At 48.7% G+C, this 25,521-nt stretch overlaps 1 protein-coding gene across 10 annotated transcripts in view; it reads right to left on the bottom strand.

The window, feature by feature from the left end:
• Nucleotides 1–207: 207 nt before the first annotated feature.
• The window catches only part of TJAP1 (tight junction associated protein 1), a 96,591-nt gene continuing 71,277 nt past the window's right edge, over nucleotides 208–25,521 (bottom strand). For 8 of the 10 annotated variants that reach the window (XM_053304160.1, XM_053304169.1, XM_053304151.1 and 5 more), the window contains 8 exons: nucleotides 24,615–24,773; nucleotides 21,188–21,216; nucleotides 18,441–18,602; nucleotides 17,521–17,587; nucleotides 17,050–17,079; nucleotides 9,109–9,216; nucleotides 7,854–7,937; nucleotides 208–5,183 (listed from right to left, as the gene is read on the bottom strand). In XM_053304160.1, the coding sequence (XP_053160135.1) occupies nucleotides 3,867–5,183; nucleotides 7,854–7,937; nucleotides 9,109–9,216; nucleotides 17,050–17,079; nucleotides 17,521–17,587; nucleotides 18,441–18,602; nucleotides 21,188–21,216; nucleotides 24,615–24,743 (1,926 nt within the window). In that variant the 5' untranslated portion in view covers nucleotides 24,744–24,773 and the 3' untranslated portion in view covers nucleotides 208–3,866. Of the gene's footprint in view, nucleotides 5,184–7,853; nucleotides 7,938–9,108; nucleotides 9,217–13,632; nucleotides 14,465–17,049; nucleotides 17,080–17,520; nucleotides 17,588–18,440; nucleotides 18,603–21,187; nucleotides 21,217–24,614; nucleotides 24,774–25,521 lie in introns of those variants that run through there. The other 2 variants (XM_053304176.1, XM_053304177.1) reach the window with 2 other exon arrangements.

Genomic DNA, 25,521 nt, shown 5'->3' with positions numbered 1-25,521 from the left:
TCCCCAGGTCCAAAAGACTGTGCTTTGCTCAGGAAATGAAATTCCCCTGAAACAGCAGTACAACATTTAGGAGAGATGAGGGCTGTGCACTCAAAGTGAGCGACAGAGTTGACCGATAGAGGCCCTGAGAAGAACCTCACAGCCACAGGTCCTCTGGCTCCCTATGATCAGCCTTTGGCTCCCAGGAGAACTTAAAGTGCAGAGACATACTTTTAAAATAGTTTATTTCTGGCTTTAAAATATACATCATCAATTTGAAAATCTCAGAAAAAACACACGTTAGTTGCAGATTAACAGTCTTGAGTTGGGACACTGTAAAATGTGGGGCAGCTAAAGAAGGCAACTTAAGCTCCCCAAGAGAATTAATACTGCCAGAGATGATGAGCAAGATACAAAGGGCTGAGATGCAGGGCTCCACAAGAGGAACTCTGGGCGGAAAGTTCTCCTCGGTTCTCTTGCAGGCTTCACTGCCACCCAGCCGCGTGTGAAATAAATGGCACTGCTGGGTTGCACTCTGGAACGGCCTCCTCCCCACACACCACCCTTTAGCCCAACATGATTAAAGGCAAGAGGGAGATTAGTGTCAATCAGCACTGTAGTACCTGCTGCCAATCAGGTGGCTACAACCATGTTAGTCTCAAACTGTTCAGCTAGACATGGAAGGGAGAACTAAGTTCTGGACACAGAACTGATCTCAGTGAGATGTACAAACATCATTCCCCATTTTAGTGAAGCAGCCAAGTGACACAGGCTCAGACTCAACAGGGTGGCTTCACCCACACCCAGCACTGTCTTCCCAATACTGACTACACACGAGAGGCCACCAAGTAGCCCTGAAGCTCTCACATTTCCAGCACCCTTGCAAAGAAAAAAAAAGAGAACACTGCAGGGCTAGGGCAGGAAGAAATGACAACTCGGAGCCGGCCCTTCATAAAACAAAGGAAGTTCCAAGAGCTCAAAGGCTGCAGCAGCAGAGTTCGCAAGCAACTGCCAGCTGGGGGAGTCAGAACATTAAGAGTGAAGGGTCACGTAGGCTAAAGGGAGGGTGTCCATCTTTAGCACCAATGTATTAGCATGGCTAAACCAAAAATACTGAATCATACCCCAACAGCAAGATGCAGCAGCCAGCATTCCTTAACAAAAGGGATGGCCAATGAGCACGGCCACATCCAAAATCAGCTAAAGCCAGACCATCCAAGCCTAACATACAACAGACCCTGGGCTAGGTCTGAAGGGAGGCAGCAGAAAAACAAGTCCTGCAGCTGGGCAGATCAACATGATATAGGCTATAGCAGCCATCCAATGGATACTGCGAAGGTTTGGGGAAAGCTGTGGGTCCTACAGAGCTATTAGGCAGGTTTCCTTGACAGCTTTAGGCTGCTTTGCTGGTGTTTAAAAGAGAGAGAGAGAGAGAGAGGGAGAGAGAGAGAGAGGACTCCCTGTGTTGTGGAGAAAGGCTTTAGGAGTGTTCTTCAGTGGTAAATCGCACATACTTCATTCAAACAAAAGCAGCCAGTAGTGTAATGAGGCCCAGCAGCCTAGTGACTTTATTGGAGACTCCAGTAGGGTGTACACACAACCGGATTGCCCAGTTTGGTTCAAGTCCAGACCAGACTTGAACAGGAGTTCGGTTTCTCAACCCCCAAACATGCCCCCCCAGTTCAGTTTAGGTTCAGGGAGGTTCGTTAAATTTTTTTAAAAAAAAAAAACGTTTAAAAAAACGTAATTAAACTCACTGCCACCCAGTCCGGGGGCTTCTGTGCGGGTAAAGGGTGTGTGTGTGTGTCTCCAAGGGTTTCCCCTCCCCCCACAGGCCTCCATTTAATTCCAAATAGCCCGGTCCGGGTGGTATTTGGCCACCACGCATGCCCAATGGGTCTCTGCGTGGCCGGATCAGCCATGCAGAGGCCCATTGAGCATGTGCGGTGGCCTCTAAAATGGCCACCACCACGGAGGACAGGCCCCAGAATGGGCCTAAGACTGCCCAAATTGGGCTATTTGGAAGTAAGTGGAGGCCAGGGGGAGGGAGAGGGCAACCTCTGGAAACACCCTGCCCCCCCTCCCAGCAGTCCCTGGACTGGGCAGCAGTGAGTTTGTTTTTTGTTTTCTTTTAAAAAAAAATTTTAACCAACCCCTGAACCGGGGGTTGTTTCATCTGAGATTGGGCTGAACAGGGGCTGCTTCAGTTCAGAGGTGGTTCTACACAGAACCATCAAGCCGGCCATGTTCGATGTCGAGCGGGTTTGAATTCAAACCTGTTCACGCATCCCTAGACTATGGCAGGCTAGGAACGTAAGGCAGAGCTTGATCCTTCAATGAACAATGCTTAACACTATGAAATTTTCCCCACCCTTCCCAGGTGCATGCATGCACACACAGACGCACAACACAAGAAAAATACTGGAACGAGGGGGAAAACCCAACCAACACTGAACACAAGAAGGGGAAAGATATCAGACCTTGGATAAGGCCTTAGGAAGGCACTAGTATCAGTTTGGGTCCCAACCCAAGATAGGGAGGCCATTCCTATCAGCAATCTCCAAGAGGCCAAACAAAAACACACACCTTTCCATGTATGCACCAAGGAACATGAGAAGCTGCCTAACACTGAGTCACAATTAGTCCATTTAAGCTCAGTATTCTTTACATGGACTGGCAGTGGCTGTTATAGAGGGGTCTTTCCCAACCCTACTGGGAGACGCCAGGGACTGAGCCTGGGACCTTCTGCACACAAAGCAGGTACTCTTCCACTGAGCTATGGCTCTTCCCTAGGCAGTCCTCCAAGACAGTCACTGAGCGGCAAGATTGCTGCCCTGCTCAGATTGGATCAGTAACAATCTCTTCCTGAAGAGATTCTTCTCTGAAGAAAATCCACAGATCAGACAGAGCAACACCACCAAAGCAGAAGTGAGATGAGGTGCTTCTTGCAGAGAAGGTGCTCTCTTGTCCCCATTGCAGGTTCTCTGCTCATTTGCAAAAGGAGAAGGAAGCACATTTTAAAAGCCAAACTCTTAAAAAAAAAAAAAAGGGAAGCAAGCAGGACAACACATAACATGAAACACCAGCAAAATGAAGGCGAGAGACCATCCGAGGAGAGCCGACATGACAACTGTAGAGACAGACACACAAAACCCGAACCATTCCGGCCAGCAGTCCAGCTCAGTTTTGCTGGGCAGCTGCAAGAGGACAGTTCTGCGGCTTAGCCTGGCAGTGGGATTCCTAGGTCTCCCTTTCCAACAACTGTGTCTGACTGAGGTGGCGAGGAATCTGCAGAGCGAGACACAGAACACTGTCCCCACATGCACATCCACAATGGAGAAACAAAAACAAATCCAGAAAGTTTAAAGCAACAAAGCACACAAAGCAGGGGGTTCCCACCCATGCAAGCCTTCACGCCTCACGTGGAGCCTTCACATGATGGGCTGGTGGAAGGTTCAGACAAGAAAAATAGGACAGCAGGTTCCTATTTCTTGGCACAAGCTGAAAAGGTAGGAACACAGGCCTGAAGTGACCCAAGGGCATAACTCATGATCAACAATGGGATGGTATTAGCAGAAACAGGAGTGTGAAGGCAGAACTGAACTTGGAAAGGATGGGAATGAATGCAACTTGAGCTGGGAACACAATCCGGGGAATGGTGTGCTGGTGTACACTCAAGTGTTTTCTTCTGGTGCTGCAGAACAGCCGTCTCCACTGTTCGTGTCTTATTAAAAATACAATAAATATATAAAAATGGCCTGGAATCCCTGGGCAAGGCGTACCGCCATGGTAATCCCTTTGACCTCAGGACTAGAGGTGCAGCCCTTGGAGGGGTGGGTGCAACACTGCACTCGGGCAGCCGCCCAGGCCTCCCTTCCTCCCTCCCCTCAGTTGAGCAAGTTGCCCTGCTCCTGGGCCTGCGTGAGGCTGTCTTTGCGATGGAGATGGTGGACCCCCATCCTCTTGGGGCTGCGATGGGGGCGGCTAGGAGGCTTGCTCTTGCTCTCCTTGTTCAGCTCTGGAGCGCCCTCTTGGCTGTTCTCCTGACTCCCCTGTAACACCATGTCCTGCTCCTCGGCAGGGCTCCCAGGCGAGTCTAGGTCGACATAGCCCTTGTGCTTCTCTGGTGAGGAGCTGGCAGGCTTTGCCACTCCCTCGCTGCCGGTCCCTTGCAGCAATTTGCGAGCCTCGTCCTGGGAGAAGTCTGTGCCGTAATCGGAGGAGAACTGGCTCCGGCGGGCCCGGGACTCTGTACTGTCTGTGTCCACACTGGAGTCTCTGCTCACGGTCCAGCTGCAGCTCTGAACGGATTCCTCACCATCAGAGTAGGCAGAGGCCACCCGGCCCAACTCCTGCATGGAGCGGCTGAAACGTTTCTGGAGCTCCTGGGCGGTGTCACGGCTAAACGAAGTGCGGTTCACCAGCACCCGCTCCGTGGTGGGGGGAGCCTTTTCCACAAACATCCGCTGCCAGTTGGCTAGCAGGTCCTCCTCAGAGCTGGCCGAACTGGCAAAAGTGCTGGGGACCTGTGGCGGGCTGCTGAAGGGGCTGCTCTGAGAGGAGCCGTGAGCTCGGCTCACCTTGGGCGACGGCTGGTAGGAGCAGCTCGAGGCTGAGCGTTGACCTTCTGAGGCGGGGCTGCTGGGGAGGGTGCGCTGCCGCTCGCCGTTCTCGTCCTCCCCCTGAACCAGGCTCAGGGAAATCGCTTGGCGTGTGGCGTAGGTGCAGTTTGGCAGCGGGCTGTTCTTGGGGATCCTCACCTTGTCCTCCGAGAACTCAATCACCTTGCGCCCCGGGTACATGGGGTGGGGAGGGGGTGGGGTGGGATAGGGGCTCAGCTTCTCAAAAGTGGGCACCTCGCCAGGCAGGCTCTCCAAGCCGCTCTGAGACCTGCAGCCGCCATTTTGCTGGCCCCCTCCTTCTGCTGCCTCGTTCCCAGGCGGCCCTGAGCTGGGGCAGGCATCGGGCAGAGCCCCGCTCATGTCCACGTGGACAAACACATCCTCAGCCACGGGGCAACTGCCGCTTCCAGACTTGGCAGAGTTCAGCACCAACGACTCCGGCTTCTCCAGGACCCTGGCGATGACTGAGGTAGGCACAACATCAGAGGGGGCCAGGGTGTGAGGGGCCTCCTGGCCCAGGCCTGAGGACTCCTGAGTGCTGTGCAGGTGCTTATTGACCATGTCTTGCAATTCATAGGGAAGCTACAGAGAAGGAGGAGACAGGAAGTTACACTGGAGTGACTATGGTATCTGGCAAACAGGGGAGCTATAAGGTGGGACAGATGCATGAGACAATGTGTGGACGACATAGCTAGCCCAACCCAAACTCCTTGGCCCAACACACCATTAAACATACCTTTCAAATCACCAACCACCTACCAAGGCACAGCATTTCCATTTCTGTCCCGATAACTGAGAACTGGGCTATTTCCTTGGCTTCAGGCCTGATAGACAAGACCCATTTAGAAGAGAGGGAGAGAAGCGTATGCTAACTTGAACATAAAACAAAGAGAACCTAGCCGGTGCACATTAGGCCAACAGGGCGTTATTGACTGGTGGAAAAAATTAGCTGGTGGCTGCACTGGATCGAGTGACCAGCCCCCACTACTAGAATCGGCCGTTCCCAAATGAGCATGTCGTAATACTGCCTTGGCAGCCTGCCCTGGGAGAAGAATCAATGGTTGTCCTAGCACTTGCCGACTCTGGAGAGAGAAGCAGCTTGACACTTCCACCTCTCCAAGCCAGCTGAATCAATGAAAGTACAGTTAGTTTAGGCATAAGTGTGCCTGATCAGAACAGCAAAGGAAAGGTGGAGCCACGTTCCCTTGCTGGCAGCTGCAGAACTCGGGTCTGGAGGGATTTGTGTTCCCCTACAAGGCCACAGACCTTTCCCGTTTCACAGGAACCTAAATGCCCCCTTTTCTCCCCCTGACTGCAGTTAGCATAGAGAGAGCTATGAAATGGAGGGGCTCAGGCACATGGACTTATATTTTCACATGCCAGACTCAAGCAAGCCTTGTTTCATGAACACAGAGGTTGTCCTACGTGGCTCTTAGGTGACAGCTCACCAAGTGCTCAAGCATGCCAATAGTAAGAGGATCAAACCTTAGAGACTGCCCCATTTTCTACATCCCAGGACAACCATTAACACTGACCAAACATGTGCCTCTGAGCACTGTGTTTGACTGTAGGTGCATTTTGTTGCTGTTAAAAGTCCAAGTCTCCACATTTTCCAAAATCAGCACAAGGGCTGAACACCAGCAGGGAGCTACTGTCATCAGATAGACTGGTTTTTTCATGTCTTTTCTTAGGTTCTCTCTTTGGTTTATAACAAGGAGGAACTTGAGTCTTTGGGGCAGGGTGATGCACAGAGTGAGAGAGACTTAAATCAACTTCTTCTAGGGGATTCCAAGGTATTGTAACCCACTTCAGATCAAAACCGGGAAACATTTCCTGATTTTCACCCTGCTTATCCTATGTACGAAAATGTGATGTGCCCCTCCAGACAACTAGAGTTAAGACAATATCTTTGAGATGTTCAGAGGTAGGGAGAAGAAAAAGAAGCAGCAATAGAACTTTCTACAGCTTGTGGGGAATTTTTTTTTTTTTTAAAACTTTGGCATAAAGACCGAATCAGGCCCTGGCATGTAAAGGTGTTTCCCCTGAACATGACCTAAGCTCTAAGCTCTTCTGAGCTGCAGTAACAGTGATTAAGGAAGCCCAGGCACTAAAATGCTGCTAACCCCTCCCCTCCATCTAGTCTCTCTATTTTCTCTCCTGATGCTGAAAAATTGTTCAAGCCGAGCGAGCGAGCAAAAAACTAGCCAACCCCCACAAAAAGCATCTGTGCGCTCTTTGGGGCCAGATACCTCACCCCGCCACACCTGCCCCAGTCTCTGGCCGGGCCCAGGCTGCCAGATAAGAGTGCTGCCGTGGCAGCCGAGGTGCCGCTGCTGCGGCCAGGCCCGCCTTGCCTCAGCGGCCGGGCCCGCTGCCACCTTGCCTCATCTTGCCTCCGTGGCCCGCTGCTACCTCACCTCTGTGGCCAGGCCCGCCGCAACCACGGTGGCCGGGCCACTGCAGCCTCACCTCCGCGGTCGCCCGGCAGGCCAGTTCTCCTGGGTGCACCTCAGCCAATCAGACGCGTCCGCCGCCCAGTCAATCAGCTGGGTGCTGGGACGCACATTCCAAGGCACAGTCAGGAGAATTAATATAATAGATTCTCCTGGGTGTGCCTTGGAATGTGCATCCCAGCACCCAGCTGAGTGGCTGGGTGGCGGACACGCCTGATTGGCTGAGGCGCACCCAGGACGTGGAGGCCAGAGGCGGTGGTGGGCCCGGCCACAGAGGCAAGGCCCAGGAGGGGGGAAAGAACGTGGTGGGGGGAGAGAAGTGGCGGTGGGGAGGAGAGGCGGCTGGGCCCAGAAGCAGAGACTGGAGCAAAAGGGGGGGGGGAGAGGTAACTGCCGGCCCCAAAGAGCACACAGATGCTCTGTGCGGAGTCATCTAGTAAGCTACTAATCCCTTGTCACAACTCTGTACACAGAGGACTCAAATAGGACTGCTTAGCTAGAATGAAATGTAGGTAAGAGAGGGATTCAGCAGGAGACCTGCGATCCTGTAAGTTCTTTCAGGCACTCAATCTGAAACTGATAAATGCTGCCCCTACATCCTGGAAGTGCAGCTGGGGAGCAGTGTGAGCAAGACAGAACAACACTGTATCCATCGCCTTTTATTGTTCCTATGGGACAATAATGTAGGAGAGCCCCTGAGGAATGAGCAAGCACAGCAGCTCCTCACATCTTTTCATGTGTGGGACAGAAAACATCACTTGGACAAGCCACCCCCAAACTTCTCAAAGCTGCCACTCACATCAGCAAATTTGTGGTTCCGAAAGTGAGATTTGTTGCACTTCAGGAGCTGCACTGCCAGGTTACAATCCTGCCGATATCGCTCCTGTCAAGAAAACATATAGGGATTGGGGAGTGACATCCAAAGCCATTTTAGTGCTCATGTCAGAACATCCAAAAGGCACACCATCGTGATTAAAAACAAGAGAGTTAACAATTTTCTGCCTGTAATTGTACCCTGGAATCTGTCCCCCAAAGTGGAACACCTTACCCAGACTGAAGCCCAGTTCTGATCACATCAGCTTCTCACCTCAAACAATACTGTAAAATGAATCAGTTTCCACTCAACACCAAAGAGAAAACTGCTGTAAAACTCACTGCAGAGCACTCCCAGAGGGCTAAATACACATTCACTGAATTTCAAATGAAATTACTTGCTTTTACTTTGTACTTGGGTTTAAGCATGATTTAAGCCTATCAAAGTCAAATAAATCTAAATTAGTTAAGTCCAAATACAATGGGTTATAGTGGTTTCTGAAAGAGGCAGAAAGAGTAGAAACACACATCTTGCTTAAGTCAGGAAAGGTGAGCTTCTATTAATTCTCCTGAAGACTCCACTTTGCCTTTCTTCCTACCAGTGTTTTCACATGTAACACTACATTTACAGTACTGAGATGCCCACAATTATATGAAGAAATCTAATTACTCTTGCACCAAAATGCTTAAGACGAAAGGGTTGCCAACTTTTATTTTAAAAATAATACATGAAGAGTGGGTGGAGCTGGGCAAGGGGCTGAAACTGGGGTGAAACAGAGCAAGGGGCTGAAACTGGGGTGAAGTCTAGTGGATCTGGGGATGGAGTTGGTAGGAAAAGCAATGAACACAAAACATTTACTGAACAAAACAGCCAAGACCATACTCAAGACAGAACTACCAAGTGAGCAAGCAAAACATCTGACAGTTGACAACCCAAGGAGGGTCCACATGTGGTATTCCAACCAGACATCCCAATAGATTTCATCTACCAAATCTCCATGCAAAAAGTTCAGCTCCATTGTGCTGCCCAGTTATCACTTCGGATGGGCACGATTTTATGCTGCAAGCTTTCTCTTAGGACCTCTATTTGCTTGATCCTCAATGGGGACAAGGTTATTCAATTCTTCACATAGCTTCACATAGCCAGTTTACAAGTTTGATGCTCAGGAAGATAAAACCATTCCCCCTCTTATTCCATCTCCTTGCAGCTGGATATATCGTCCAGAGGAATGATTACTTACATTAAGTTCTTCCAGTTTATTGATGGTAGTTTTGGCATCCAGTAGTTTATTAGTGAGCTCCACAATCTCCCAATCAAGTGTTTTCCGATCCATCTCTGCTTTCTTAATCTGAAGCACAGCAACACAGAGAAGATAAGTCCCACTAGCCAACCGCAGTTGGTCTTGCAATTCCCCTCCTCTCTGCCAAAGAAATCCCCCTCAACTCCAAATAAGTTAACAACCCTTTCTTTTATTCAGCAGGGAAGGGAGACAGTCCAAACAGTGTATGGACTTAGTCACCCTGCATCTATCTGCTTGGAAGACTCTATACACAATGGTTAGTTGTAAAAGGAATCTATACAAGCCTTCCCTGCCCTAGTGCAGTTGCTCTTCATATGTATTTGGCAAGCAGACTGTGCAAAGCGTGAACACTCTCCTAAAATATTAAGGTTTGATACACACCAGCAGAGAGAAATGTAGCCCAAAAAAGTTTGAATGATACTCCCCAACTGCAGTAAGTCTGATGAAGGCAACAGTAACAACTAGACGAGTGCTCAGCCTCTATTAGGTTTCTATTAGGTGAGGTCCCCTCCCTGACAAATTGACTCCCATTTAGCAGAGCAACTGCTAACAGCCTGTCTGCTTCCCTGTTCAACCTACAAGTAGTGCTGGCAAAAAAATACCACCACTCCACTCTACTGTTGTAGACAGAAGGGCTAGCAATCTACATGGCTGTTTTAGCACTTCACAAATATTGAAATACAGACCTTAAATGTAGAATACAGCACATCCTACAGATTCCAGAACAATCTCAGTTTTCATTTTAACAAAAGAGCAAGTTTCTAGTCCACATAGAAACAAACTTTGGAAGTGTGCAGTCATTGTTTCTGTTACATGCTTTGAAACCAACCAGAGAAAAAAAGGCAAGTTTTCCAATGCATTAAGGGGCACACTCCACTTAGCTCATACACTGTGCCTCAATTCCTGTTCCCTATAATTGTATTTTCCTTCCCTCCAAACATATTTTGATCTCTAATAAAACAAAAAAATTATATTCCGAAAATAGAGCATTGGTTCACTCAACGCGAAGGTTTCTTCTTGCTACTGCATCCAAGGATATCTCAGTGTGGGTTATGCTTCTGTACGTGGCTCGAAGGCAGGACTATGCAAATTAAGTTGAAGCCTTTAAGAGCCAGGGGAGCATGGCCCCACCCACCCAGTTCTTTTAGGCCAAGAAGTGCAGAGTACCTCGAAGATAAACAGTAAACATAGAACAAGCAAAACCGAAAACTATGACAAAAAAAACCAAACTAGAGTTTCAGGAACAAACGGTGGAAAGAATCCCAAAGGTGCCCTAGATAAAAGGAGACGCGGGTGCTGAAGGGAGAGTCGCGACATCCTTGGATGCAGCAGCAAGAAGAAGCCTTCACAGTAAGTGAACCAATGCTCCATTCTCTGCTGCTGCAATCCAAGGACGTCTCAGTGTGAGGACATATCACAGCCCTCAGCCCCTACTAGGGAGGCAGCACCGCCGACTACTCCGGAGAAAGAACCAGCTGGAGAACCCGCCTCCCAAAAGTCGCTTGGATAGAGATGAAGGAGTCCAATGCGTATAGTTTGGTGAATGCAGGAGTTGCTCCAGGTAGCAGCTCTACAAATATCCCAGACAAGATTGTTAGTAGAAAAACAGCCGAGGTAGCTGCGGCCATAGTAGAATGAGCAAACACTTTAGTGGGAGTCCTAGGTACTTCGATTCATAACCCGAGGCTATGCAAGCCCTTAACCACTGAGCTATGGTGGCAGGGGAAACGGCCTGGCCCATTGTTTGAGGTAAAAAGGAAACAGAATGCGATTCCGTGGTACAAATATGTTTTATGTATGTCTTTAGACATCTATGGACGGCCAACCTGCGCCAGGCTTACTCCATCGAGTGTACCGGCTTTTGGCAAAGCGAGGGCAAATCTTGTGACATGTGAAAAAGCGAGGCCACCTTTGGGCAAAAAAGGGAGACCAGAATTAGCCCAACAGAGACCTTAGAAAAAATGCACAAGTTCTTATGAACCGACAGGTGCTCTGACATCCTGCGGGCCAAAGTGACTGCTATGTGGAAGGCAAGCTCTAAAGATGAGAGGCATAGTGGACTGGACTTCATTGGTTTGAAAGGGGAGCCCTGGAGAGCCTGAAGGACAGTATGCCACTGTCAGGTAGGGAGACGGTGCCTACTGGGGAGAGAGCAGAGTTGCCCCTCTGAGGAAACACTTTAAGTGAGGATGCTGTTGCAGAGAGCAACAGCATCTGTTGCAGAGACCCTGAGATGAGTCCCACCAGGGAGGCAACCTGGCATTTTAATGTGTTTTCAGAGGGACCTCAGTCCATCCTGGAGGAATTGGAGTAGATGCCTCATGGTAGCTGATCCCTTGGGGATTGCATGCTTGGTAGACCATCTTAGAAAGGCACTCCAGGTATGTTGGTAAATCCTTTTGTCAAAGGACGTCTGGAAGCTAACATTGTGCTGAGCACCTTGGATGAACAGCCATGCCATTTCAGGAGGTGCCGTTCAGTCTCCAGGCAGCTAGCTTTGACTCACCCGGATCTGGATGACACACTGAGCCCTGCCTGAAGAAGGGCTCCGTGACCAGTAGCATCAGGTGTTCTGCTGTGGCCAGGTTGGTGGGTTTTAACAAACCAGGGTCTTTTGGGCCAGAATGGAGCCACAAGGATGATTTGCGCCTTGAGTTTTACTCTCTGAAAGATCCAGGCAAGGAATAGAGTCGACGGGAAGGTGTACAAGAGACCCTCCGGACAGTGAGCTGAGAGTGCATCCACCAGCTCTGCCTGAGGGCAGGGGAACCTGGAGAAAAAACACTGTAGCTTCACGTTGGCTGGAGTCACAAAAAAGTCCACAGATGGCCGGCTGAAGTGTGTCATGAAAAGGTGGAAGGTTTTCAGGTTCATCTCCCATTCCCCTGGGAGAATGCTGCTTATTCTTTTTTTTGCGGTGTGTGTGTGTGCATTGAAGGCTGCCCCGTTGCTGAAGCCCTATCTGGAAGGCCTAGATCTGTTCCAGGAGGAGTGATGTGACCTAAAACCTCGATCCCTACCACCAAGGAGGGTCGAAGGAGTGGAAAAAAGGGCTGAAAACAGTCTCCTCACCTGCGTGCACTCCGGTTTACATGTCAAGGAGGGCATAGCTTTCTTCTTATCTTTTGACTCTATGAGGATTTCTTTTAAGGCCTCATCCCCAAACAATTTTCCCCCATTGAAAGGTACTACTGTGAGGCTGCTTTTGGAGGTAGCGTCAACTTGACAACATTTCAACCATAAATTACAGCAGCCCACTACTGAAGCCATTGCTGCCCGTGATACAAGGCGAATAGAGTCAAGAGTGGAAGCCGAGATAATGGCCCATGCTTCACGTAATTTTATGAGTGTTTGCCTGATGCGAACAGAACCAGAGTTTGGTTCTTGTATTAAGCCATCTAGCCAGATGAGGGGTGCCCGGGCTACCATAAAGGCAGCTGCAGAAGCTCTCATCACTAAGGTAGCCAAATCATGAGTGTGCCTCATGGCCCCTTCCAGGTGTTTATCAGTGGGGGCTTTTAGGGCAGGTTCTGGGGAAGGACAGATCTCAAATCATCGCCCACACCAGAGCATTTGTTGCGGGGGGTGGGGGGGAGGAATAGAATCTGTTAGCTATTGCTGAGTTCTTTCTATTGGAGGTGGGAAGTTTTCATTCCATTTTTGCTGCCTCCACGGAAAAAACACAACTTTGGAATTGGAAGGGCAATATTATTCGCCTTTGGGCTAGGAAACACCAGTGCACTTTTACTTGGAGGCTGGGATTCCGGAGACATGGGTGGATTGAGCCCCAAAGTATGTATAGACTTATTCATCAGTGGGGCAAAGTCCAAATGTGGGAAAGTCTATGTGAAGCCTCTGCACCTTCTGGTTCTTGCCCAATGTGAAGCTACAGATCACTCCATTCTTCTCTGTCTGGGTGTTCAGGGTCTGGCACACCAGAGGGGCCCCTTGGGCAATCCTCCATTGGGATGGGTTCCTCCTCCAATGGGATAAGTCCTCGGGTAGATGGAGGCTTAATTCTGAGGCGTTCTGCTGGGGGGCCGCCCTCTGGTACCCTGGGGTGGGCCTTCTAGGGTCAGGCACATCAGGGCCCGAGAGTTCAGAAGCGTGTATGCTCTTTCCCCTTTTGCTTAGATCTAGACTCCCCGTTTAGGTTTCTTAAAACGTGTTTTTGCGATCCCCGCCCCAGTGCCTTATTAGGGGCAGGGCTCCCTGAGGCGGAGGATGAAGTGCTTGAGGGAGAAGATGGTCCCCTTCTAGCCCGCTCTTTAATTGGTCATAACATTCAAATGAGTGCATCAGCATATCTACAAACCAAGAACACCAACTAGGTGGCATGTCTGTAGGCATCTGGTTTAAAGTCTGCTGAACTGGCGTAGGCTGGGAGTTTCAGACACCCCCCCCCCCACCTCAAATGCTTGCTAGGGCAGGGAGGGAAGCGGACGCAGAAGAAGATGGCCTCACCGGTTGGCTGCCTGCTCCTGCCAGGGTGCTCCTGGTGACCACTGTCCTTGCTCCCAAGGAGGTCTTTGCAGCTGGGCCCTCGCCAGATTCTGCACCCTCATGTGGCTGCAGCCCGTTCATTGGTGGCCCAACACTTGTCCTTTGTTGTGCCCGATATGCTGCTGGTGGAGGCAATGGAGACCTGCAAGGAAGCTGGGTCATTCCCAGCAGCCGCATGCTTCATAAGTCTCGGGAAAGCGGGTGGAGGTGGTGGCGCCACTTCTGCTGCTACAGCTCGGGCTGCCCCAATTGCAGGGAGTGGAAGTGAGGCGGCTGCCTGGTCCACTCCACCCAGCTCAGAATTCCCCTTTTTGCTGGCGTTTGCCCAAACTCACAGCCAGATGGCGGGAGGTTGGAGCTTTGGGGGCTCTCTAGGCAATTGCAGTAATGCGGCCTCCTGGGCGGCTTAGTGGCTGCCTAAATGGCCTTTGGACGGCCTTGCTGGTGCTTTCCCTTCAGGACCTAAAGTGAACTTTACATTTAGCTTGGTCTATGCAGCAAAGGGAAAGAAAGAAGAAGAGAAAAAGCAATGGGGAGAGGAGGGGAGCAAAACTGAAAGTAAAACTAAAGTTAAAATCTCTCCCCTTTCTTTCTCTCTTTTTCTTTTCTTTTGTTTCTTTTTGGATAAGATAGAGTTTTAGAAGATCTGTGAGCAAAGAAAGCAGAGTCAAGAAGAATAAATGGAAACAGGTGAGAGAGAAACAAGGAAGCAATCAGAGGGGGCGGGGGCGGGGGGGGGGGGGAGAACTGCCTGAAGCCAAACGCCCTGACTAAAAGAACTGGGTAGGGCCATGCTTCCCTGGCTATTAGAGGCTTCAACTGAATTTGCATAGTCCTGCCTTCGAGCCACGTAGTGAAGCATAACCCACACTGAGATGTTCTTAGACTGCAGCAGCAGAAAAAGTGCTATTCTTGGGAAACTGGACAAGATATGCAAGTTTAGAAACACAGATATACGGAGTTTTGTATCCTTTAATCCAGAGGTTCTCAAACTTGGGTCCCTAGGTGATGTTGGGCTAAAACTCTCATTCACAGCCACTATGGCCTCTGGCCTTTGTGGCTGAGGACGATGCGAGTTGCAGTCCAACATCTGAGTACCCAAGTTTGAAAACTCCTGCTTTAAGCTAAAAATAAAATAAAATAAAAATAAAATAATAAAATAAGAATTCTGAAGCAAGAAAGGGTGAATACCACAAACTGTAAAATAAAGCAAATATGCCTTTTTAAACAATTGTTTGGGTTCTGCCAGGCACAGGGAAGAGAAGCGAGCTACAAAAACAGCCAAGTTCTGTCCAGGGGAGATTCTGTTTTGGATTTCCATCAGGCCTTGCCCACTCATTTTCAAACCTCTCTTCACAGAAGTGCAGCCAGATCCTATGCATGCTTACTCAGAAGTTAGTGTCCCTGTGTTTGGTGCAGTTTATTCCCAAGCAAGCGTGTACAGGATTGCAGCCCTGAGGCCTAAAAACAGGCTTTTGTTTACATGAAAGCTGAGATGCTCAGGGTGCCAATTTTGCATCCACTATGCATTTTGGTTCTTGTGTGGTACAATCACAGTTGTAGAATGCACTGAGATCTGCAAAGATATACACAAGTATATACAAAAGGGTTTCTAGTTACAGAATTTGGGATTTAAGCAAAGGGAACTGGAGACACAAACACACCCCACCCTGTTCCAGGAGCCATGGTTTTGGCCCTCTGCCTTCTCCCATCTTCAGCACAAGCCCTGATATCAAGGATACCAAGGCCAGCACTTCAACACCTGGCCTCAGCGGCAAAAGGTCACTAGACCTGCAACAGCTGGACTTGCCCTCCCATTGCCTTTCTATGGGAGGAATGGAGGACTGTGCCAGGTGGAGCATGAGTAGGGGCAGGACACGGCAAAAATGATCAGGGATAGAGGTTGGATTTATATGAAGGATGAAAGGCCCTGAATGTGTGCACATACCCCTCCCGGAGGCTTGTCAATCTGGTCCCCAAGACCAGCCCCAACTAAGGAGACATGTAAAAAAAAGCCAGCTTAGAGCTCTTCTACCCCTCTGAAATTCTCAGTAGAGAAGCAAAGGGGGATTTCTACAGGACATGCTCCAGTGCTGTGACTGGCAGGGAAAAGTAGTAAGGGAAAAAAACAGGCCATATATAGCAGAGCCTTAAAAAAAAAAAGTATTCTTGAGTCATCTTAAAAAAAGAATGTAAAGAAGGTCACAGAAGTGGTGAGAGGAGTCTGCAGCACGCAAGTGGCTAACATACTAATGACTGGAACTGCACCCACCTGTCTTCAGAAAGAACAGCACAGTGACAAGAAGAGGGCCCTTCTGCCTTGCCTCAGAGCTCAGCTGAAGTTCAGCCAGTGGATTCTAGTTTTCCCTAAGGAAAGTGCACTTCTTTCCTGGTCTAGACAACTCAAAGACACGGTGCTAGAGCCTGGGGGGCAAACCAGGCCCAAGTTCACTATTTTAGTCAAGTCCAAGTTGTAGGGATGTGCAGAATGGTTAGCGGTCAGAACACTGTTCTGTGTGATTCGAGCTCAGAACAGAAGGCCCTTCAAATGAAGGGCCTGTTCTGAGCTCAGAACGGAATGACCCTGTTCCAAGCGCCATTTTGGAATCCAAAATGGCGCTCTTCTGGCCTCTCTGGAGATCATTTGCGTAGTCAGCATCACCACACAAATGGCCACCGTGCATGAGCAGGGGCCAGAAAGGCACCATTTTGGATTCCAAAATGGTGCTTGGAATGTTTTGACAGAACGGTCCACAGATCTTGTGTTGCATTCCAAGCTCGGAATGGAATGTGAGATGCATTCCATGCACATCCCTACCAAGTTGCTGGCTGGTTGAGCTTCAGGGATGCCAAGTCAAGGACGGAGCAAGTGGGTCTGAATAATGGGTGACCAACAATGGAACAGGCTGAGACATGTGAAGAGGAGGAAGAAAAAGCTCACATAAATGAAAAGACACAACTGCAAAAATTCAGCTTTGAGAGAGACCATTTTGGAATTCAAAATTGTGCTTTTCCAGCCTCTGCGTATGCACGGAGGCCATTTGCGTGGAATTACCACGCCAATGGCTGCTGTGGACAGGCCAGAAGAGCACCATTTTGGATTCCAAAATGGTATTTGGAATGCTTTGATGGAACAGGGTCGTTCCGTTGGAACAACTGATTCGACCGGTTGTTCTGGCAGAACGGTCCGCAGATCTTGCATTCTGTCCCGAGCTTGGAATGGAATGCAAGATGCATTCCATGCACATCCCTACCAAGTTGCTGGCTGGTTGAGCCTCAGGGATGCCAAGTGGGTCTGATTAATGGGTGATCAACAATGGAACAGACTGAGACATGTGAAGAGGAAAAAGAAAAAACACACAAACGAAAAGACGCAACTGCAAAAATCCAGCTTTGACTGAGAGAGGCCTGAGAGGCGAGTGCACCCAGCGTGTGCCAACAGCAGCATAGGAAGGAAAAAAGAGAAAGAGAGAGAGAGAGAAACAGCCATGAGTGTTATGAATGCACAAAGTACACAAATGTTGGCTCTGCTGCAGTAGCCCATAACCCACGATGAACCTCCCACTCAGATTTTGCTAGAAGCAGCACATCACATCTCCAGCACTGGTTTTTAGAAAGCTGATGCAAGACAAAACTACATGTAGCTACACTGTGAGAGAACCCAAACTCTGTTGCACACACAACACAGAATATCTGGAAGGCAAAGCCCCCTCTTGCCACTCCATGCTGGAGTTCTAGGCCAAATTCTGACTCATCACATTCTGGTGTGACTACATGGCAGTGCTATACCCTGTCAAACAAGGTTTGGCCCACCCACTCTTCCCGTTAGAGGCTTCACAGGTCAGTTACCAGGGCGTGCAGCTTCTCCTCCAAATCCTGATTGGTTCTCTGTGAGGCTGTGTAACTGTTCTGTAACCTATAGAGACAGGAGTGCCCAAGTTATTATTTGAAGTGAAGTAACACAAGAGTCTTTGCGATATGGAAGTTGTTGTTGTTATTGTTATTATTTTACATTTAAATCCCGCTCTTCCTCCAAGGAGCCCAGAGCATTGTACTACATACTTAAGTTTCTCCTCACAACAACCCTGTGAAGTAGGTTAGGCAAGAAGTTAGGAAAGATAAGCATTTTATAGAGGAGTTGAACTATGGCTCCAACTTACAATTTTCTGTATGACTGTTATATGCTCCAAGTTCTGCCTAAATAAGCATTTGGTTTTCCTTTGTAGCCAACCCAAGAATTCTGAGGGAGGGGCAAGAGAAGTGAAATGCTGGTTGTGGATAAAGGGTGAGAGTTGGGATAGAGGGGGAAGCCTGAGGAGCTGGAGGGACTGAAACTGGCTCCAGGCTCAGCCTAGGAGCAAGGCAGGCAGCTTAAAGAACCCAAAGGAGATCTTAAAGAAGCCTCCTAAGACTGTACCCTGTAGCAAAACAGTTGCTCTCTCCCTGCTAAATAAAAAGAATCACCACAGCGACCAATTCTATGCAATACTAAGCCAAGGAATCCTAGGATGGAAAAAAGCTGCATTTTTTTTAAGGCCCATTTATGCAAAACAATTTCCCAGCCACAAGATGGTCAAAAAGATTCACATGACTGACTGATCAGGCAAGGAGAGAGACTATATTGCACAAATGGTTCAAGACACGCAATGTTTTCCCATGAAAATGATAATCCACCCTCAGGAGACAGGTCCCATACCGTTAGAAAGCAATTGTGTACTTCTGGCCAGCTAGCTTGTGTTCCTCTTTGGAGCTCCTAAGCACTGACATACCTACGGAATTTGTCCTTGAATTTCTCTAGTTCCTCACGATTCTGGCCCAATTCCATCTCCAGGTAGTCTTGGCCTGACTCCAGCTCCCTCTCCATTGCCTCCATTTTGTTGGTGACGTGGGCCAGACGCCGACGCAGCTCCTCATTCTCATGCTGCAGCAACCTAAGGCAAAGCAGAACAACAAATTGCTGACTGAACCACAGAAGCTGTAAGCGTCAAAATAAACACACACACTCGCGCGCATGTGCACCCATGTCTAGCCTCAATTTTGGACTTTAGAGGACTGCAGCAAAATGCACCCAGGCAACAGTTCTGCCTCAAGAGATGGCTTCCTCTTTTCTCAATTCAGCTCAGCAGCAAGAGTGGGAAACTGATATTCTCTGTGAGGTAAAACAATTTTTAGGGAAACTGACTATGCATAAATCTCAGGAAGAGTTTACACATGTTTCCCCTCTGGAACAGCTGCAATTTTACCTTAATTTATGCGTTTACAAAATGTATCCCACATAAGGAAACCGAATCACAAATTCAGCTTTTCAACGCAACAGTTGTTTGTGATGCAGAGGTATCTTTATAACACGTTTCCCATATTTATTATTTTATAGAAGATGTTAACAGGATTTCAAACCATATATACTGTGTGTGTGTGTGTATAGCTGTATAGATAGATAGATAGATAGATAGATAGATAGATAGGGAAGAATAATTCTAATCCTCCTAATGCTTCCTGTCAGACAAGGAAGTACAGTAGGTTCCACTACAGGAAGGTAGTTATCAGGTATCAATAAGAGCAGCTGGATTCCTGCCAGTGCCTTGGAGCTCTAGGGGAGAACTCTAGAGATAAGCCTGCAGGACAGAGGGAAGGGAGATCAGCAGAGCCTGGGGCAGACACCAAAAAGGGTGTGTTACTGTGATACGCAAGAGCAGAGTGATACGGAATAACATGCAAGAGTAGAAGAGAACAGTGCAGGTGCGTAACTACCATTAGGCAAGGGGAGGCGGCTGCCTGGGGGCCCCCACGCCTCGAGGGGCCCCCCAGAGGCAAGTCACATGTGAAGTGAGTGTGTGTGTGTATCAGCGAGGGGCCCATTTTAAAATTTTGTCTCTGGGCCCACTCCAGCCTCATTACGCCCCTGGAACAGTGTCTTCTCTCCTGTGGCTTATGCTGTCAGATTAATGTTTATGAGTAGCAGCCCCTAGGCACTGGTAGGAGCACATAAGAGCATGTGCTCTGGATAGGAAAAGGAAATTCCAGTTGATCATAATGTTTGCAGAGCAGAGTATTCATCAGCAAGCAGGCCACCCAACCATGCCAGCAGCTCCTTCTCAGTTTACAGTATCAGAATTAAACAAAGCAGACAGATGGACTACACAGCTCAGGTATCTTCCACGGGAAGTTGAAACTCACTCAATAATTGAGGTGCTGCCATGAAAATCTAGCAAAGATGAAAGGAGGTGAAGGAGTCAGTATAAACCCACAGAAGTTCTTACTGAAGAACTGACCCAGTTCCCAAACCAGTAAGTAGAGCTAGTCTATGAAGATAAAGGAGGAGAGTTGGTCTTGTGGTAGCAAGCATGAATTGTCTTCTTTGCTAAGCAGGATCTGCCCTGGTTTGCATTTGAGAATGTGTGGGAGCACTGTAAGATATTCTCCTTACGAGATGGAGCCGCTCTGGGAAGAGCATCTGTATGTAAGCTCCCTCCTTGGCATCTCCAAGACAGGGCTGAGAGAGATTCCTGCCTGCAGTCTTGGAGAAGCGTCTGCCAGTTTGTGTAGACAATACGGAACTAGATGGACCAATGGTCTGACTCGGTATAATGCAGCTTCCTCTGTTCTATGTGGCTGGCATTCATATAATGGCTTCAGAAACATTGACATAGAGTAATATGTGGCCAAATCTATGCATTTGTTTCTACACAGGAGTTCTTCCAAAAGGAAAAACTATGCATTTGTTTCTGCATAAGAACAGTCCTGCTGGATCAGGCCCAAGGCCCATCTAGTCCAGCATCCTGTTTCACACAGTGGCCCACCATAAGAACACAGGAGTTCTTCCAAAAAGTTCCAAATATTCTTATTTTTGTTTTGCTGTTCCCCGACTTACCAGAGCGGCCCCATCCCCAAGGGGAATATCTTACAATGCTCACACAGTGTCTCCCATTCAAATGCAAACCAGAGCAGACCCTGCTTAGCAAAGGAGACAATTCATGCTTGCTACCACAAAACCAGCTCTCCTCCATTACCTTTTAAAAACAAAACAAAAATCCAGCTACATCTTGTAAATAGTTCACCCCTTGCCAAAATGAGAAGTAAATTCCCAAATTACTGTAGGTCACACCCAAATAATACTGCTTAAACATATAGTGAAGAATTGAAAATAGATGCTTGAAGTTGGGATGGATACTTCCTCATCCATCTTCCCACTAGAATAGCTTTAGTGAACAGCTTGAGCAATGTTTACTGGCTACTTTCACAGTTGGGACTCTGCCTACACTAGTCCTGGCATCTATACCCAAGGCAACTACCTCAGCTCTGTGATGGTCACTTCAGTCAGTGCATCAGATGGTACACAAGAATAAAGTTTAGGTAAACTTAGATAAAGTTTTAGATCCCTCAATAGGCTTAGAACCTCACCAAAGGGAAAGGTAATCATGCAGTTTCAGAGCATAAACGTGATAACCTGAAAATCAGATGCGCACACACAGATTTACCAAACCACCAAACAACAAAAAGGGACCGAGATACTTACTTCATTCTTTCTGCATCTGTCAAGGGCTCCTGCGCAAAAGATGAAACAGAAGTAAAAATCCAAAAATATAGGCCAGTTTCTAAAACAGCAAACTGAAATACAGACAAATCAGAGAGGAATGGCCCTGTACCCTCTCCTTCTCACGCCAGGGCTTTGGTAAAGGGCTTGACAAATTCCAGGTGCCAGGGAGCCACTAGAAACTTAACCGCGGCGCCTAGACTACATATTCAGAGGCAGAGTTGTTTAATAAAATCTGTATTTGTCCCAGTAAAGTACATTACTTGTAAAGCGGATTTCATGCTGTTTTTAAATTGTTAAACTGTTTTAACCTTTTATATTCGTTTTAATTGTTTTTATGTCATTGTTAACTGCCCAGAGGCGAAGGTTTGGGCAGTATACAAGTTAAATAAACAAACAAACAATAAAGAGAAGCCCATTTACCCTCCACAAAGTCTATCACTTAAGTCTGGTAATTTTGTCAAGTGCCCACTGTCTGGCTCCTAAAATATTGGGCAGGCTCACAGAGCCAAGGGAAATGTGTCAAGGCCTGGTGTAAGTCACATCCCACACTTCTCAAAAACTGTCTACTGTAGGACAACAGGCTATGCTTAGAACCAATCATCAAGACATGGAGCAAGGCTGCGAGAGCGAAATTCTGCACCCTCCCGGCCACACCCTCCCAGCCACAAGAGGGTTTAGCTTGCCTGCATCACAATGTCACATATGCAAACAGCCCCAAGAATCTTTATTAAACAACAAGCCAAGACCCTTCCAATGATTTGTTTTGTCCTCTTGTGCTGCCCTATATCTATATCTCAATCACTGTGTTTGGACCAGCCAGCAAATGTACTACAAGCCTTCACTGCTCTGGCACCTCTCACTTTACAAGTGAGAGTGATGCTGATAACCTGGAATCAACCTCCCTTATCAACTCCTATTCTTCTAAGCAAGGCACTTAAAGACACCTGCCAGTATTTGCTATATTTTTAATTCACCATTCCTCCAAGCAGCAGCATACATGGCCCAACCCCAGCTCAGTTTTATCCTCACTAAAGTCCTGTGAGGAAGGTTAAACTGAAAGATAGTGATTGCCCCAAATTCCCATGCATTTGAGGTTCATGGCTGAGCAGGGATCTGAATCCAGGCCTCACCAATCATGTCTGGAGAGTCTGATACTCTAACTATGACACCACACTGGCTCAATATCCCTATACAATACTGACTGAGATAGCACTGACCACACAGCATGGTTAACTCCAGATTCAAAGGACTATCTGTTAGATCACATTGTATGGCGAAGCCTGCAGCCTCCTAGCATCTTATAAGATCTAATACTAGAAAGCAAAGGATCTGGACAAAGAAATCAGAGCACTCTGTTCAAATGTTCTTGACCCAGGAGTTCCTTTCCTTGATGGGTGAAAAGAAAGGGACGGGCAGCTTTTCTCAAGAGCTGCAGCAAAGAGGAGGGTGCCTGTGGCATTTCCGAGGCTGTTTAGCCAAAGAGGAAAGCTGCAGGTGGGCTACTACACAAGACCTTCCCCCCCCCTGCCCCCCCCCCCCACATTTGATCCAACACACTGACATCCTGCAGCCTTGTAGACAGATAAACAAAGGCAGGTGGTCTGATAAAGAACAAAGGTTATTATGGCAAAGGCAAAAGTCATGGGGAGAGAGAGAGAGAGCGCACGTACTGTTCCCTTCTCCCCTCTGAATGGAGATGGTCCAGCTGAGTCACTGGTTGGGAACAAATTGGGAAAAGATCAATCAGACTCAAAGGAAGCAAATGCAGGGCAGCCTGGATGGTCAGAAGGAAGCAACATGAATGGATGGGTTACTGGGAAGGTGAAGGACGAAGGTTTAAACACGTGGTTTCCTTTTCCACTATATGAAGCATCTCTTTTCATAGCTGGGATGACTAGGGACTGGATGAAAAGCTGTAAGAGTATAGATGCGTAAATACAGGGAGGTGAAATCCTTCTGGCAGGACTCCCGAGACTAGAAAAATGTTCCCTCCCTCAAAGTTGCAACACAGAAGGGGAGATTTCAAATGCAAACATCCCTCACTCCCTCTTCACTAAGCACCTACCTTGTTAAGTGCTAAGCTGAAGGAAGGGGAGGCTCTAGGCGAGGCACTGCTCTCCTCCTGGCTCCAGCGTGAGGGAGGGGAGAAGGACCCTTTCTCCAGGTAGCTCGACTCCAACACCGGCTTCTGGCCAGGCTTGCAAACCTGGGATTGTAGCCATGCGTGCCTCAATGGATGCTCACTCTGGTCTCGCCCGTTGTCCCTCCCCCCCTCCTGAGCAGGTGTCTTCCATGAAGGCAGATGCTGCTGCTGCTGCTGCTCCTCCAAAGACACCCTTGCCAAATCCAGCTCTGCCAGATGCTGCAGCTGACACTGACCCAAATCCACCACTCGCCTCTCCATAGAGACAAACTTCTCCTTGCTGTCCCTTCTCACCAGGGCAGACTTCCTCCTTAGCCTTGTAGCTCTCTCCATGTCCTCTGGCAGCTTCCTCCGACAAGGCATCATTTCAAAACCCTCACGTCTCCGCTCTGCCTTTCTCCTAGTTAGGCGAGGGCTTTTCTCGGCTGCCCGCTTCGCACCTTCGGGCTGGATTTCCTTCTGCCCTTCTGGTGTGGAGCACCTTGGAGAAGTGGGGGAGTCCTGGCTTCCCTCTCCAGCTCTGCCCTCTCCCAAAGAATGCAAGTGGACAGGGCTCAGCACCCTGTGGGTTATTTCGTCCAGGAACTTTGAGAACTGGAGTTTCTCCTCTGTGATCTCTTTTCGCCTCAGGGACTCAGAAGCACTGATGCTGTTGTGGTCCAATGTGTGCTTGTCCCGCCTGCTGAGGCATAGTTGAGGGTCGCTATACTTGCGTGAGCGGCGGCCACGGGCCAGGGTCTCCACCGACCGGGACTTGCGCAGGCTCTCAGGTTGCACCTCCAGCATATCTGTCTGCTTCAAGATGCTTTTGAGGGGTAGGTGGGTTGGTGGGACATGGAACTTCCTAGGTGCTAAGACTTCAGCGGGTTCTTTGAACATTAGGGAGCGCTCCAAACTTCGACTCTTGAAGGAACAGGTTGGTTTCCGTCCTTCATTCCCAGAAACCACTACTGTCTCTACACTGCGGCTCATGAACTTACTGAGCCGCCCACGACTAGGGTGCCGACAATGCTTCATGCTCCGCCTCCCCGTTTTTCCACTATGAAGCAGCACAGGTGACAGAGTGCGGCTCTTGAGGTTCAGCTCTGCTCTGCACCCTACTATCTCCTTGTCACTGCTCGACTCCAAAGACCAGGAAGAAAAGTTAACGTTGCATACCTCATACCCATCCACCTGCTGTCTGAGCTGGCCTGCCTTGGCGTAACTAAACCCCTTCTGCTGATGTAGTGGGACGAGGCCCTTAGCTGCCCTGGTTTCAGTTACCTGACTCTGCTCCGCCAAAATCACACCATCTTGGTCATCGCGCAGGATGGGCAGCTCATGGCGAATCTCACGGTGCTGCGGAGGAGCCTTGCGGTAAGGCTTTTTGGAAGGTACGGTGCTCGTCATCATCCCTCCGGCTTAGCTTTCACAACAGGTCACCTGCCAACAGCAGAAATTGCAGAGAAGGGGCGGGGGTGAATCACAGATGGCTCACAAGGCAATCAAATATCCCGTGTCCCACAGCCATGCATCCAGAAGGCAGAGGAAAGAGGCAGGCCAGAGTCTTGGAAGAGCAGCTGCAGTAAAAAAGGTGACAAGAAAAAGCACAGCTATGTTCTCCCAGCCAGCGAGAGCAGAGGTCTGGCTCATCCTCATTCTCTATTTCGCGCACACACACCAACATACAATGTGTGTCCAGATTATATATAGCAAACGAGAACAGGCCTCAGAGCAGCATATTGATTGGGCTCTTTAGGAAAGGCCGTTTCCGATATGGAAACTGAAAACCTTACAGGCAGTAGTGACAGGCCAGGCAGGAGCTATTGATCTTGTGCTGTCACGGCCAAGAGGGACTACATAGGAGGGAGGTGCAGACATCAAGCAGACCAACCGGCTAGAGGAGTGGTACGCTTGTTCTCCTAGTTAAAGCCAGATGACCCCCAAGTGCAAGATGGATAAAACAGTCAAGGGGGGCCCCTTTGTTGCTACTTTCTCTCTCAGAAGACAAAGGGCACGCTAGATGCCCTCTTGGGATAGGAGGAATACACACTGTTGAAAGCTGCTGAGGTATACTGCTGCATTGGCTTTAGAAAGGTCTGCATCCTGTAAAAAGCACAAGCCATTAACACCACCTTCCGGCCCCAGGTTCCGGGACTGCAGAGGCCAGCAGCAACCCACAGTTTATGAG

This window comes from Hemicordylus capensis, chromosome 1 (genome assembly GCF_027244095.1).
Source record: "Hemicordylus capensis ecotype Gifberg chromosome 1, rHemCap1.1.pri, whole genome shotgun sequence".
In the NCBI taxonomy this organism is placed as follows: Eukaryota; Metazoa; Chordata; class Lepidosauria; order Squamata; family Cordylidae; genus Hemicordylus; species Hemicordylus capensis.
The sequence above is the reverse complement of the archived record's forward strand: the minus strand, read 5'-3'. Positions and strand labels throughout refer to the sequence as shown.